Genomic DNA, 12,597 nt, shown 5'->3' with positions numbered 1-12,597 from the left:
GAGTGTTTGGCATGGAAATGGGTATGACAATGTTGATAAGTTTGGTCCTGAAGGAACAGTTCTGCTACGCTGCTGCTGTTGGTTATTGCTGCTACTGCCAATACATATGTGATACGCCAGCCTGATCTCACGGCAATTCGTACGAATTCTAAGAGGTGGCTAATTCGAACAAATTCATACGACCTCACTCGTACGAATTCGTACGATTTTTGCTAAATCGTACATATTTTACGAATTGCCAATTTGTATGAATTCATACGAATGACCTACCCCTGACCCCGCCCCTAAACCTACCCATCACTTGGGTTTAGACAAATCGTACAAATTCGTACGAATTAGCCACTTTTTTATCACTCGTACGAATTCGTACGAATTGGTCGTGAGATAGCGTTGGATACGCTGCTGTAAGCAAGTAAGACATGCTGTTGCTGTACAAAAAAAGAGTATTCATGAATTACCGTAGCATATCTATACAGGTGGAGGGTTTCTGAAAGCACGCTGCAGCTGCATCAAATGCTGACTAAGCATTTGAAGGTTGAACAGTGAGCTCATTGGCTACTGATACAGCAGGAACCAATCAGCTGTGTCCTATAGAGAATGATATGATCACAAGCAGATTGAGTTAAGGACCTATCAGGCTGCGCCACCTAATGTTTCATGACAGAACTTTGTATATGTGTCAAACTGTTGAAATTCACCACTATACTGTGGTAGTAATTATTGAAGCGACATAAAACTTTTAAATTTGAGACTTTAGTGTAAGGTATCTTATAGTTAACATTATATACATAAATATAACAAATAATTACCTGGACCTGTATACCTGTAATTACTTACTTTTTTCATTTCTTCCAGTGAATCATTAGACTTCTCGGGTGACATATGCCGGACTTCTCCAATCATTTAGTCTGCTTAAACACCACCCCTTTCTTACAATTGACTGCAAGCTTGTACGCCTCCATCCAACCAATGGATAGAACCAAGACTCCGCCCTACTTTTTTTTCCACAACGGACACCCTTTCCCTGACTGTAAAGATGTGTTTCCACAGTTATTAACATCATAGATCCAACAAAGTATTTTAAATGTTCATTTAAAAATACAAACTTAATGTACATTTTTAATGCTATACTTTGTGGTTTCTTACCTTTGCATTTAAATAATAGAAAACTGGTTAACGCTGTTGCGTAAGTGTACCTTTCCATCTTCCCAACATAATCAATCTCTCCATGTTTTTTTCTCTCTTTTGGAAAGTTATAGAAACCCTATCGCAATTTTTTTCTTCTTTTGCTATTGGTGAAAATGAGAACTAAAATACATTGTAATACTAAAACTTTACTCAACTATGATGACTTCCTCTTCTGAGAACCCTGTAAAAAAAGCACTGTTCCATTTTAAGTGCTGATCTGAGAAACAGTTTGAGATATTTCAGTTTATACTGTCAGTCATTTTCCATTTCGGGCTTGAGGGCATAATAAGCAATTTTGTATCCGTTTTCTTTCATGATGCTGACTCTTGTCTAGTGTACTTGACATGGACGAGTAATGCAATCAGCAGCAACAACAGTTGCCATGGGAACCTCACTCGATCTTAAGAAAGATAATAGTCAGAGAGGTTTCATGTGTTTTGATAGATAAAAACAAAAATCAGCACGGACTGACAAATGCTAGTCTAAACAAAATCATATTTATTAAATTACCACACGGTGGACATTTTACTATTTAAGGAGTGTGGTCAAATGTATATGTGTGGTATGAGGAAAAATTACTTGCATTTTATGTTGTGCTTTAAAACATCTGAATAAACCTCAAGAATTTGGTACATTTGTGGATGGAGCCTATTGCTGTTCTGAACCATGCTGAAATCCAAAGACGACAAGAAAATTGGTTTAATGGTTTCAAAAGCCTCGATTAGCTTGCCTCAAATCTCATCTCAAACTCCCAAACCCAATTCCACAAACATTCTTCTTAATGACTGTTTTCATTTTCTACAAACCTACGAAACGACTCTGCGAGTGCTCATTGATTCAAGATTCATGGTCTGGGTTATCTCCGTCCATCTCATGCCAATAAACACGTCTCTTTTTTTCATTCTCTATTTTCCCCTTCACTGAGCTAAACAGACACTGCAATCTTTCCTTTCCATTTCGAAGATTTACATGAGAGTGAGTTGTGATCAATGCATATAAGATTTTACAATTTGCATTCTTTAACGTGATATAGGCTACCTAAGAACGTATAGGCCTAGCTTTTATTTGTGTCAGAAATAATCACAACATCCACTACAGTGTACACCAGTGAGGTCGGCAGATATCAAAAACACTTATATCACTCATATTGAATGCTTAAATTAAGTTTTGATCAAATTAGTATTCGTTCAGTTAAATGTAATTTAGAGATATGACAGATCCCCTCTGCAGGCTGAAAAAACAGATTTGATTCATTGTGCATGAAGATATGATATATTTCTCTTCTTTCCCCAATAGGGAAAACTTGAATCTTATTTATTTGAAAGAGCTTCATAAGCTTCATAGGTTTTATGCGCTGCAATGCCAGTAAGTCATATTTAAAGTTTGTTGGTTTGTTTGGTTACAGCGTGATCATTTTATTTCAAGCAAGTATAAATCGTGTCTGCAGTTTTGAATTAAATTACAGCTCTTTTGTGTTTATTGCCATAAACAGTGGTTTGTGACAATTGACTTCAACCTGCCCACTCGATTCTTACTGGAGACCATGAAGAAAACAGAACAGGTTTAATCCTGTTTGTCAACAGACACTTCTCGATTTGTTACAAAATGTCACAGCAGACATGAATTTGTACTGTATATATCCTGTATATACTGTATATATCATTATTCTGCAATGTTATTCAATGGCAAATGAACCTTGATTCTCCTTTAGAAATCCTGATGTTTTACTGGACTGAATGATGCTAATATATACTGAGCAACTACATGAATGGACATCAAAGGCATCGCTTGCAGTTAAATGGCCAGATCATTTCAAAAATAAAATCTTTGCGTGATGTTTCTCATTTATAAATAATACTGATCCACTGGAATCTTAATTCCTTACCAAAATGCAGTTTATTTTTAAAGAGCACAACATAAATGAGCACAAAATATAGTGCATATAGTCAGAGTAAACTCAGAGTAAACTCCCAGAACAGAGACAAGCACATAATGCAACAAAATATATACTTGCAAAACAAATACATTCCCAACAATGTAAACAGACCTGAATTTCTCACTGCATAATTACTCATTAATATTAACTGATAATAAATTTGGAATGGAAGTGAAACAGGTATTTTCATGATTTTGATGCAGTATTCATAAGGGTGAAGATTTTCATAAATCATATCCCTTATTCACAATTATTCATTATACAGATAGAAGCATTAGAGATAAATGAATGGGTGACAACAACTGGCTTGTTAGCAGATTGGATTCATTAATTTGGCTTTTTTTTTTATATAAATTGAAAAGGATAATTAAGTTTATGTATAAAACACAAAGGTTCTGATCAGGATCATTAGAGTGATATGTAAATTACGATTCTCCATTTAAATTGTTTGGATATCAACTAATTGTGCATGCAGTACAAAAATATGACTAATTAGTTTGAGTATATATATTTTCTTCGAGGCTTGCACCTTGGAACCTATTTCAAGGTTTGCGTTCTCGAGCCACCAGGTACTGTTGTTGTGCGGATGAGCGGCCGGAGCATGTTAATGGTTTTCTGTTAGAACGGTGTCGTGTAAGCGGCCCCTAATTTAATAACTAATGATTTTTGCAACAGAATTGAATCGATCAAAACTAACTTTAGCTGGACAATAACTTTATTGTAGAGCTACTGTAAAACCTAAACAATCTCTGTTACTTTAATTTCCTATTATCACTGTAAAGCTGCTTTGAAACAGTCCATATTGTTAAAAGCGCTATATAAATGAAGGTGACTTGACTTGAGTCGTATCATGATGACAAGGGCACATCTGTCTAGTAGATATCCAAAGTTATGATTTAATGTGGATCTTGCCAGTCGAAAATGTGCAAAAATACACAATTTTGCTGCTATATTGTCATGAAAGCTGAAGCTAAACTCAAAAATTACTCCATTTGATCCCAGACTTATGCTGTCTCCTTCTCAGAAACAGCAGTGAGTTTGAGTCTGTCCTTCTGTTCCCTTTCCACTGCTTCCCTTTTGTCTCTTTCTTCTCCTTCCACATGGCATCCCACCATCAGCTGATACACCATCACGCCGAACACGGCACCAATGAATGGGGCAAAGATTGGCACAAAGGACCAGTAAGAGTTTGCACTGTGGTGAATGAAACATATATGAGTGTTAGAGATGATTTCAATAGTGAAATGGATGGAAAGAAATGTATATAGTAAACCATATGTGACTTACGAGAACACCTCTGAGCCCCATCCAGCAATTGCAGTGAAGATCCGAGGTCCCAAGTCTCTTGCTGGGTTTACAGCATAACCCGAGTTAAAACCCATGGACTGACCAATCACCAGAACCACAAAGCCCACAGTAAAGGCCTCCAGTCCTCGTGGGATGGGGTTATTGTAAGGGTCAACAATGGCAAGGATACACACAATCAGAGCTGCCGTGCCAATTATCTGTGTTGAAAGCAAGGGACAGTTCACTCAATGAAAATTCTGACAACATTTACTCACCCTCATGTTTTTCCAAAAGTGACTTTCTTTCTTCTGTGTGACACAAAAGATAATATTCTGAAGATTGTTTCAACTGTTTTTGTCCATATACAATGAAAGTCAAGGGGGTCCAAAACAACATTGGACCCCATTCATTTTCATTGTATGGACAAACACTGGGACATTCTTTAAAATTTCTTACCTGATCGAAGAAGCCGTTGAGCAAAGTAAGGTGTTTAGAAGGGTATGTAGCAAAGATTCCAGCTGTTGCATTGTCCCCTACAACGATCAGAGAACCGTGTCCAAAGTCCCAAATTGCATCTGCAAAGCACCAAGTGAGCATAAGTTATAGAAACATCTTCATAAACAGACTGACAAAGGATGTGGACTGACAAAAATGAGGATTATTTACTACCAAAATACTTTAACAATCATAAAACCCACCAATATACATGCCAAATATTATTCCTGAGCCAAGAAAAGCCCCCAGAGTCTGGGCCAGGAAGTACACGGGAAATTTCCTCCAGGGCTCTCTCCCCAACAAACAGAGGGCAAAGGTCACAGTAGGGTTTATGTGACCTCCTGTAAAATACAAAGTTTCAACATGTCGATCTTACGATACATTTGAAATGAGATCTTCACAGAACACAATGACAATGACACAATGCTATATAGACTCTCATTTTACACTTTTATGGCTGGTTTGGAACATGCTTATTAAGCCTAAACCAGGATTAAACTTCAAAAATTCAACTTAAACATTTTCATAACCTTTTTAGCCATGGGTTTTAGGCTTAATCTATGTCTGGAAACTTTGTTTTTCAACTGTCTGCCATTTTCTTGCTTCAAGACTTCACTTAGACTTCATAGTCCATACACTCATTTCTTTTCATTATTCTTCTGTTTAAAATGTTATAGTAAAAACTGCCAGTCAATGTTGTCTGATATTGTTCTGGTTTTTCATCAAAAATGGAACTGGAAGTTCCAGGTAGTTCATCCATCTGAGTGAACTTTAACCATGAGTCAACCCTTGATTCCACCCAATAATATCTGAAAATTAAATGTTCTAAATGTAGAAAAGAATGTAGTATAATTTTGCCTGTTTAAATCCATCTGGTGAATGTTTGGCTGAAAGCCTTGACGTTTTAATATGTGGTTCTGAGCTGTATGTGACTCACTGCTTCGAAATGTCACATCTGAATTCTGAAATTTCCTGTGTTCTCCCAGAAAAAAAAAAAAATCTGACAGTTTTAAGAAGCTTATGACCAACGTTACCTGAGACTTGCCCACAAACAAGGATTCCCAACATAGCGGCAAACCCAAATGCAAAATTCACCGTCAGAAACATTCCATGAGAGCCTCCGCTTAAAACCAACTGGGCGACAGCACCGCAGCCAAACATCTGTAAATGGAGACATTAAGATTAAGTTAAATGGAAATCCAATTAACCATTTGCTCAGTTTTTGTCTTTTGTGTGTGACTGCACATCAAACATATGATGGTGAATGCTAAGCTAGATACCTAAAGTTAATTAAGCTAGAATAGAATAGAATTTCAGCAAATAAACCTCAATTTAATGAAAATGACCTGCAAGGTCCGAGCCATCATTGAATGATTGCAAGTTTTAGTTTGACGTAATCCGCAGAGCTAGACATCCTTGGCCTCACATACCTGTTTTTCTTCGAGGACTGCTGGAAGAATGCAATACGTTATGTGCATCATGTGGATTTGATAGATAATGTGTGTATGAGTATGTGTGTACTTGCCCTCTCTTCCATTGTGTAATGCCCTCTAGCCTGTCTGTTTTTGCCAGCCGTTATTGAGTCGCATGATCAGCCTCTGAATGGGAGGGTTTTCAGACCGCACAGTACCATCAGAAAACAACAGATGGGCTTGGGGGAGCTCTATTTTTCTACAGATATTGCTGCTCTGGAGTCTTAGTTTTCAAATGAAAACAGATGATGAGATATGGTTTAACCTGTGATCCCCCTGCGCTGTGTCAAATTTATTCCGGATATGGGCTGTCTTGAATTCTAAATTGTCGACACTGTTGTGCATCTCTTGTTGCTTTTGCTTACCTGTTAATTGCATTGTAGTTGCACAAAGTACAACAATACCAGATGTTTTACCAGGTGATGATATGAAATATATAATATTATATTGTTCTGTTGAAGTGAAAATTAGTCTCAGTAGCAACAACTTTTCTCTTGAGCTTTAGCAGAAGAGCAACAAATTAACAGCTACAATCGGAGATGTCTGATTCTAACAAAACACAATATTTTCTAGTTTTTGTTTTGTTTTGTGTTCAGTGGTTTAATTAGACTGGGAATTTAAGGTAAAATGTTATTAATTGTCATGGCCCTGACAATGTGTTGTGACCGACCTGGCTTATTTTTCTCTCTGAAAAATAAGAAGCTGTAAAAAATGATCAGTTGACTTTACTTAAAAAAAGTGGGGAAACCCGTTGCCTTAAAATTATTAAGTAACAAACTTCATGCGTAATTGAAAAAATTAAGTTATGTGAACTTGACAAGTTTATTTACTTAAATTTTAAGGCAACATTTTTTTTAAGTTAAGTCAACTGATCATTTTTTACAGCTTCTTATTTTACAGAGCCTGTTTGCTTGAGTTTAAGCAATTTCAGCGATAGCACGTCCTGATTTTGCTGAGTTAGAGGCGGTCATGGGTCAACATATTTTGTTGATGCTGGAACAACATTCCTGTCTGATAATTTTATTCTAGCATTCAATCTGAATCTTTAAAGCGCACCAGAGGTGGAGTGCTGGGAATCTACTGGGAATCTACTGGAAATATACTGGTCTGCACACCACAGCTGGAAATATTGTTCCAGAATAACTTTTTTTCACATATTTGTTGACCCTGGAACAACATTCCAATCAACGAATCAGATTTGAGGGGCAAGCTGACGCTTTATGTCAAGTTTAGGCTTAAAACCAGGGTTAGGTGCTTCATTCAATTAATTTCCCTTTGATTTTAGGGATAACTTATGGGTAGGTTTAGGGGTAGGGATATGGATGTTGATCCAGGAACATGTTGCACTTGGTGAAATCCGGTTCTGCATCATAGTTACATGAACTCAACAACTGGGCCTAGGACATGAAATGGCCCACTGTAAAGTGTCTGAAACTTGCGTAAAGCAGCTAATTGGCTATCTTCAGGACTTGGAATTCAACTCCCATTATGTCATCTCACAGTCAGTTCTGCAATGGAGACATTTTGCTACAAAATGTTACAACTTTAAAACTTATTTTAGCTTTGAACATTCATTTAATGGTTGTTTCCATGGTTTAATAACCATTATTATCCAAAGCAGAGAGAAAAAAAACCCCAAAACATTAGGAGTATAAAAAAGTAGGATAAAGTATAAGTACATATAAGTATAAAGTATAACAAATACTTAATATTATATTATTATAAAAGGTTGGGCAAAAGAGAACATAAAACATCTCTCTGCAAAACATTTGCAAAATGAGGAACTTAGCTGGCAAGTGATAAGAAGTAAAACTCCCTTCACATAGCTAAATTGAAATTTCAGGCTTTTCAGCAGATGAAAGCATATAGATTATTTTTGATGTCTTACATGCATGTATCCCTTCCACACTCTCATCAAAGATACACAATAAATCAATCTTTGAATCATTAGTGATTGATTTATCGTCCATTAGTGCTTTTTAAATACATGATACACATTTAATACATATATTCTGAAGTACAATAAAAAAACAGAAAACTATAGAAAATGTGCTTCTAGAGTATAAACACATAAATGTGTCCAAACCTCAACACCTGAAAATCATATATAGCCACAATTCTGGATGGTAACACTTTTTAAACGTCTACAATCCTTCTTCTCAAAATGAATAAACTGCTTTACAATAAGGATCCAAAACAGACACAAGGTTTTTTCATCATAGCTGAAATCGATATGTCTCATGACTAACTCATCAATGACAAAAACAACAAAAGTGTCTCACCACTAGAATGAGGGTGCCAAGACATTCTGCCAGGGCCTGTCGCATCAGCATGTTCCGCACCTGCAAGGTCCGAGACATCTTTTCCAGAAGCACCTTCTGTCTTCCCATAATGCCTTAGGATAATTTAAAGACGATGATGGGGTTTAATAATGAGGATGAAGGGCTCTGGGTAAGTGGTCCTGTACAACTTTTCCTACTGAGTGCGGGCCCTATATTTGCTTCTGAAGGTCCCGCCCTCAGTCAATAAAAAAACAAAAGCAGCATTCCTACAACTTTTTCTCCTCCCTCCCTCCATCCCTGCCTCTTCCCATCTCACTTACACAAAATGTTCTTGTACTATTTTAATGTCAGACTTTTAAAAAAAAAAATCTGTTATAAATGTGTGTGAGGACTGGGATAGAGGGGGCTCTTCAGCATCAAATATATAATATATGTCTAAATTTATGTTTCTTAAATCTGGTTCTGAACAGCCCTCTATGGTGCACAAAAACCTACATTGTTTCCACCGCTGTTTTTTCTTCACCGCGTTGATTGTAGCTCCATAGCAGGCAATGGCTGGAACCATGTTCAGATATGGTTATCTTACATTTTTTTAAATGAATATTTTAGGTTTGTGGAAATGTATGGGCATTTAACCAGCGGTGAAGTTTGGCAAGTGTTTGAAACACAGGGCAGATGTTTTTTATTCTGGAAAGTATTTGTGCCACATGATGGTCACACGCCTGGAGTGTCTGCAATTCTATTTTCATAATAAAGTTAAATAGACTATGTTTTTATTCTCCCAGAAGCACAATGACTTGTAGCACCAGTCCTATGCAGCTCATACTGAATCCAGCATTATGACATTGTGGATGTTTCCCAAAACACAAGCTCTTATTTTCCTTCCCTATGGTATTTAACCCACTATTTCATGTGCTTAATAAATTTTGCTTTATCTGTCTTTCCATAAATGGTGAATAGAACAAGCCCCAATGCTCAAGTCTTTTCCTATGGAATTCTACAAAGGCCTCATGACAGATAATTACTACAAATACATCTTCTTTAAAGGTTGTATCAGTGATTTTAGGCCCCCCCAAAAAAAGATCACATTCATCTAATCTTTCCTAACGATCCGCTAGCTGCCCGCCCCATAAGCAGGCCGTCAAAAAAATGCGTCTCTGTAGGCAGCCTAGACTCTGAGATCTGTAAACAAAAACAAATGGTTTCACCAACCACTCAAAACCAAAACAAATAGTGTTCCAACCAATCACCGACAGGGGGAGGGTGTTGAGAGGGCGGGCAGCTAGCGGATCGTTAGGAAAGATTAGATGAATGTGATCTTTTTTTTTTTTGGGTCTGAAATCACTGATACAACCTTTAATGATCTATGCAAGGGGTCAAGGTTTGTCTAGTAACCCCTGCTGGTAGATGTTACAATTACACCTTTCTGGGGCATTGATGGCCATTCAAAAGTAGCTGTGTTTTATAAAGAATCTTTTCGTAAGCAACTTAATAATCACAAATATTCCATTATAGTATAGGATATCTGTGCCCAGCGGTGACAAAACTAAAAGCAACAGTAATTTCGACATGGATAAGATATGAAGAACTTTGCTGGAAATTTCATGAGTTTCACCTTCATCTGACTCCCAACTCAGAGTGAGACCAGTTTTTTTTTTGGTAAACATACAACAGTAATGAGAATGATTTTTTTTTAAATTAGAATAAATTTATTATTATAAACATATTTTTGTATATAGCATAAACACACTTGTACAGTTCAAAAGTTGGAAGAAATTATTATAATTTTTTTATTCAGCAAGGATGCATTAAATTGACCAGAAATGACAGTAAAGACATGATGTTACAATTACAAAATATTTCTATTTTGAATAAATTATATTCTTTTGAATTTCCCATACATCAAAGAATCCTGAAAAAAATGTATCATAATTTCCACAAAAATATTAAGCAGCAAAACTGTTTTCAGCATAATAGCCTAATAAGCAATTAGGAATTTTTCTTGAGCACCAAATCAACATATTAGAATGATTGACCCATTAGAATGACGGAAATAATGGCTGCTGAAAATTAAAAATAAAATTGCATTTTAAAATATATTACAATAGAAAACAGTTATTTTAAATTGTGTAACAATACATGTGTAACAATGTGTAACAATATTGCTGTTTACAGTATTCCTGATCAAATAATTGCAGCAATGAAGAGTATAAGAAACTCATTTAAAAAAAATAAAAATAAAATAAAATAATCTTACCGACTCCAAATTGAACGTTAGTGTAGACGTAGGCCTAGACCTCTGAGTGTGTGTGTGTGTCTGTGTTGGAGTTAGCCTATTTCAGTCACGGAAAGCTAACCAATCAGCTGATTCATGACATCCTCAATTTCAGCCAATACAGTTACAATGCTCATCAGAGCTATTTTTAAAGGGGAACTATGCAGTTTTTTTAGCTTAATTTACCTTAACTGAACAGCTTCGGAGTCATTGGAATGGTTATTTGACTTTTTTCGGGATGAATGGTGGCCGTCTCGCTTCCCTCTAGCGCCTGTGAGCGGAAAAACCACCCTTGCAACTTTGGACCGGTGGGCCTCCGGCCTCAGCATCAAGAAGTATCGCGTGATATCAGGTCGTGTGATGTAACGATTTGCTTTACGGCACTGCACACATACATTTATATGCTAGCCTTCTGTGTATCATATCTCAGTGGACATGGCTCTGTGCGTTCGCCGGCTTCTTTGAAAACAAATACACATGACCAGAGAGAGAATATTGGTAGGGGGGAGAGTCGCCAACGAGTTTTTACAACAGTGTTGTCAAATATCTATTCCGAAGCTGTAGGGGGAGCTCTATAGAGAAACCCGCGAGCAAAAAGTGAGAAAACAGTGAAGAAATTGCCAAAACTGCATAGCGCCGCTTTAATTAATAAGCTGCTTCCTGATGCAAGGGTTACAAGCAGTCTTAACACTTTCACATGCTATTCATATGAGAATTCCGCTATTCTTGGAACACTTTACATCTTATTTTCACATCACAACTCACAGTTCACTCACATGCCCGGGGAAATTAAGTGTAATTTGATTCATAACTGTCTTTCATTAATTAATTCAAATGAAATAATTGTGTCCGCCTTGTGCTCTGTTTTTCTGTATGCTTGTATGTTTATTGCTTCTGCTAAATTTGGCCTCCTCTGGTCCTTGTCACTATAGGCTACTTTCCTCGATTATACTTTACTGAATTGAATTGTTTTCAAATATTTTGGGAGTTGGTCTGTAAAATGCTGCTGATATTTAGTTTTTTCTTTTTTTTATACCATTGGTAAAACTCCTATTTAATGTAAGGGCTCTCTAAATTGTGCATCATAATATCATTTATTTAATCATCACAATAAATTAGTTGTAAGCCTATTGGTTCTATATTTAATATTAGGGTTATTATACTGTGTTTGCTACTTCAGGTGACGGTCTGTGACAGCTTTATATAAAAATGTAATGCTATCAAGAGTGTATTGTGTCTTTGGAAATTGCAATGTTTTGCACATTATGACACCCTTTTATTCAAAATGACTGCTATAAAGGCCCTTTTCTTTGTGGGGCTAATGTGTATTAGATATGAAGGCTTATAAATTGTTTGTCTTTGGGGCACAATTGAAGTATTTTGGTTTAAAAGCAACATGCTGAAGATGTCAAGGAGCTACTAATGGATTAAAGTCCCAGTATTTTCCAGAATGCTGTCAACACTAACAGAATCACTTCAGATATTAGATGAATTTGACACTTTCTTTTATTGTTTGCTGATCTCTTTTTAAAATATAATGGCTTTCTCATCATTGTATGGAACTAATGGTGGGTTCAGTTAAATGCCCGCCCATGAATTGTTCTTTGTGTCAATGTACACATTCAACTACGATCTAATAAGTGTCTGACATTAGAGACCCAG

The 12,597-nt window shown here is 36.5% G+C and overlaps 1 protein-coding gene across 3 annotated transcripts; it reads right to left on the bottom strand.

The window, feature by feature from the left end:
• Window positions 1-3,063: 3,063 nt before the first annotated feature.
• aqp3b (aquaporin 3b) lies at window positions 3,064-10,944 on the bottom strand. 3 transcript variants are annotated; one of them, XM_079847216.1, is made up of 7 exons: window positions 10,918-10,944; window positions 8,661-8,773; window positions 5,941-6,067; window positions 5,110-5,247; window positions 4,868-4,986; window positions 4,412-4,629; window positions 3,064-4,318 (listed from the first exon to the last, which is right to left on the bottom strand). In XM_079847216.1, the coding sequence occupies exons 2-7, from the start codon at window positions 8,766-8,768 to the stop codon at window positions 4,129-4,131; spliced, it is 900 nt and encodes a 299-aa protein (XP_079703342.1). In that variant the 5' UTR covers window positions 8,769-8,773; window positions 10,918-10,944; the 3' UTR covers window positions 3,064-4,128. The 3 variants fall into 3 exon arrangements, with proteins under 3 accessions (XP_079703342.1, XP_079703344.1, XP_079703343.1); XM_079847218.1 differs by lacking the exons at window positions 8,661-8,773; window positions 10,918-10,944 and adding an exon at window positions 6,432-6,550; XM_079847217.1 differs by lacking the exons at window positions 8,661-8,773; window positions 10,918-10,944 and adding an exon at window positions 6,337-6,448.
• Window positions 10,945-12,597: the final 1,653 nt, after the last annotated feature.

This window comes from Squalius cephalus (genome assembly GCF_949319135.1).
Source record: "Squalius cephalus genome assembly, chromosome: 17".
NCBI lineage: Eukaryota > Metazoa > Chordata > Actinopteri > Cypriniformes > Leuciscidae > Squalius > Squalius cephalus.
The sequence above is the reverse complement of the archived record's forward strand: the minus strand, read 5'-3'. Positions and strand labels throughout refer to the sequence as shown.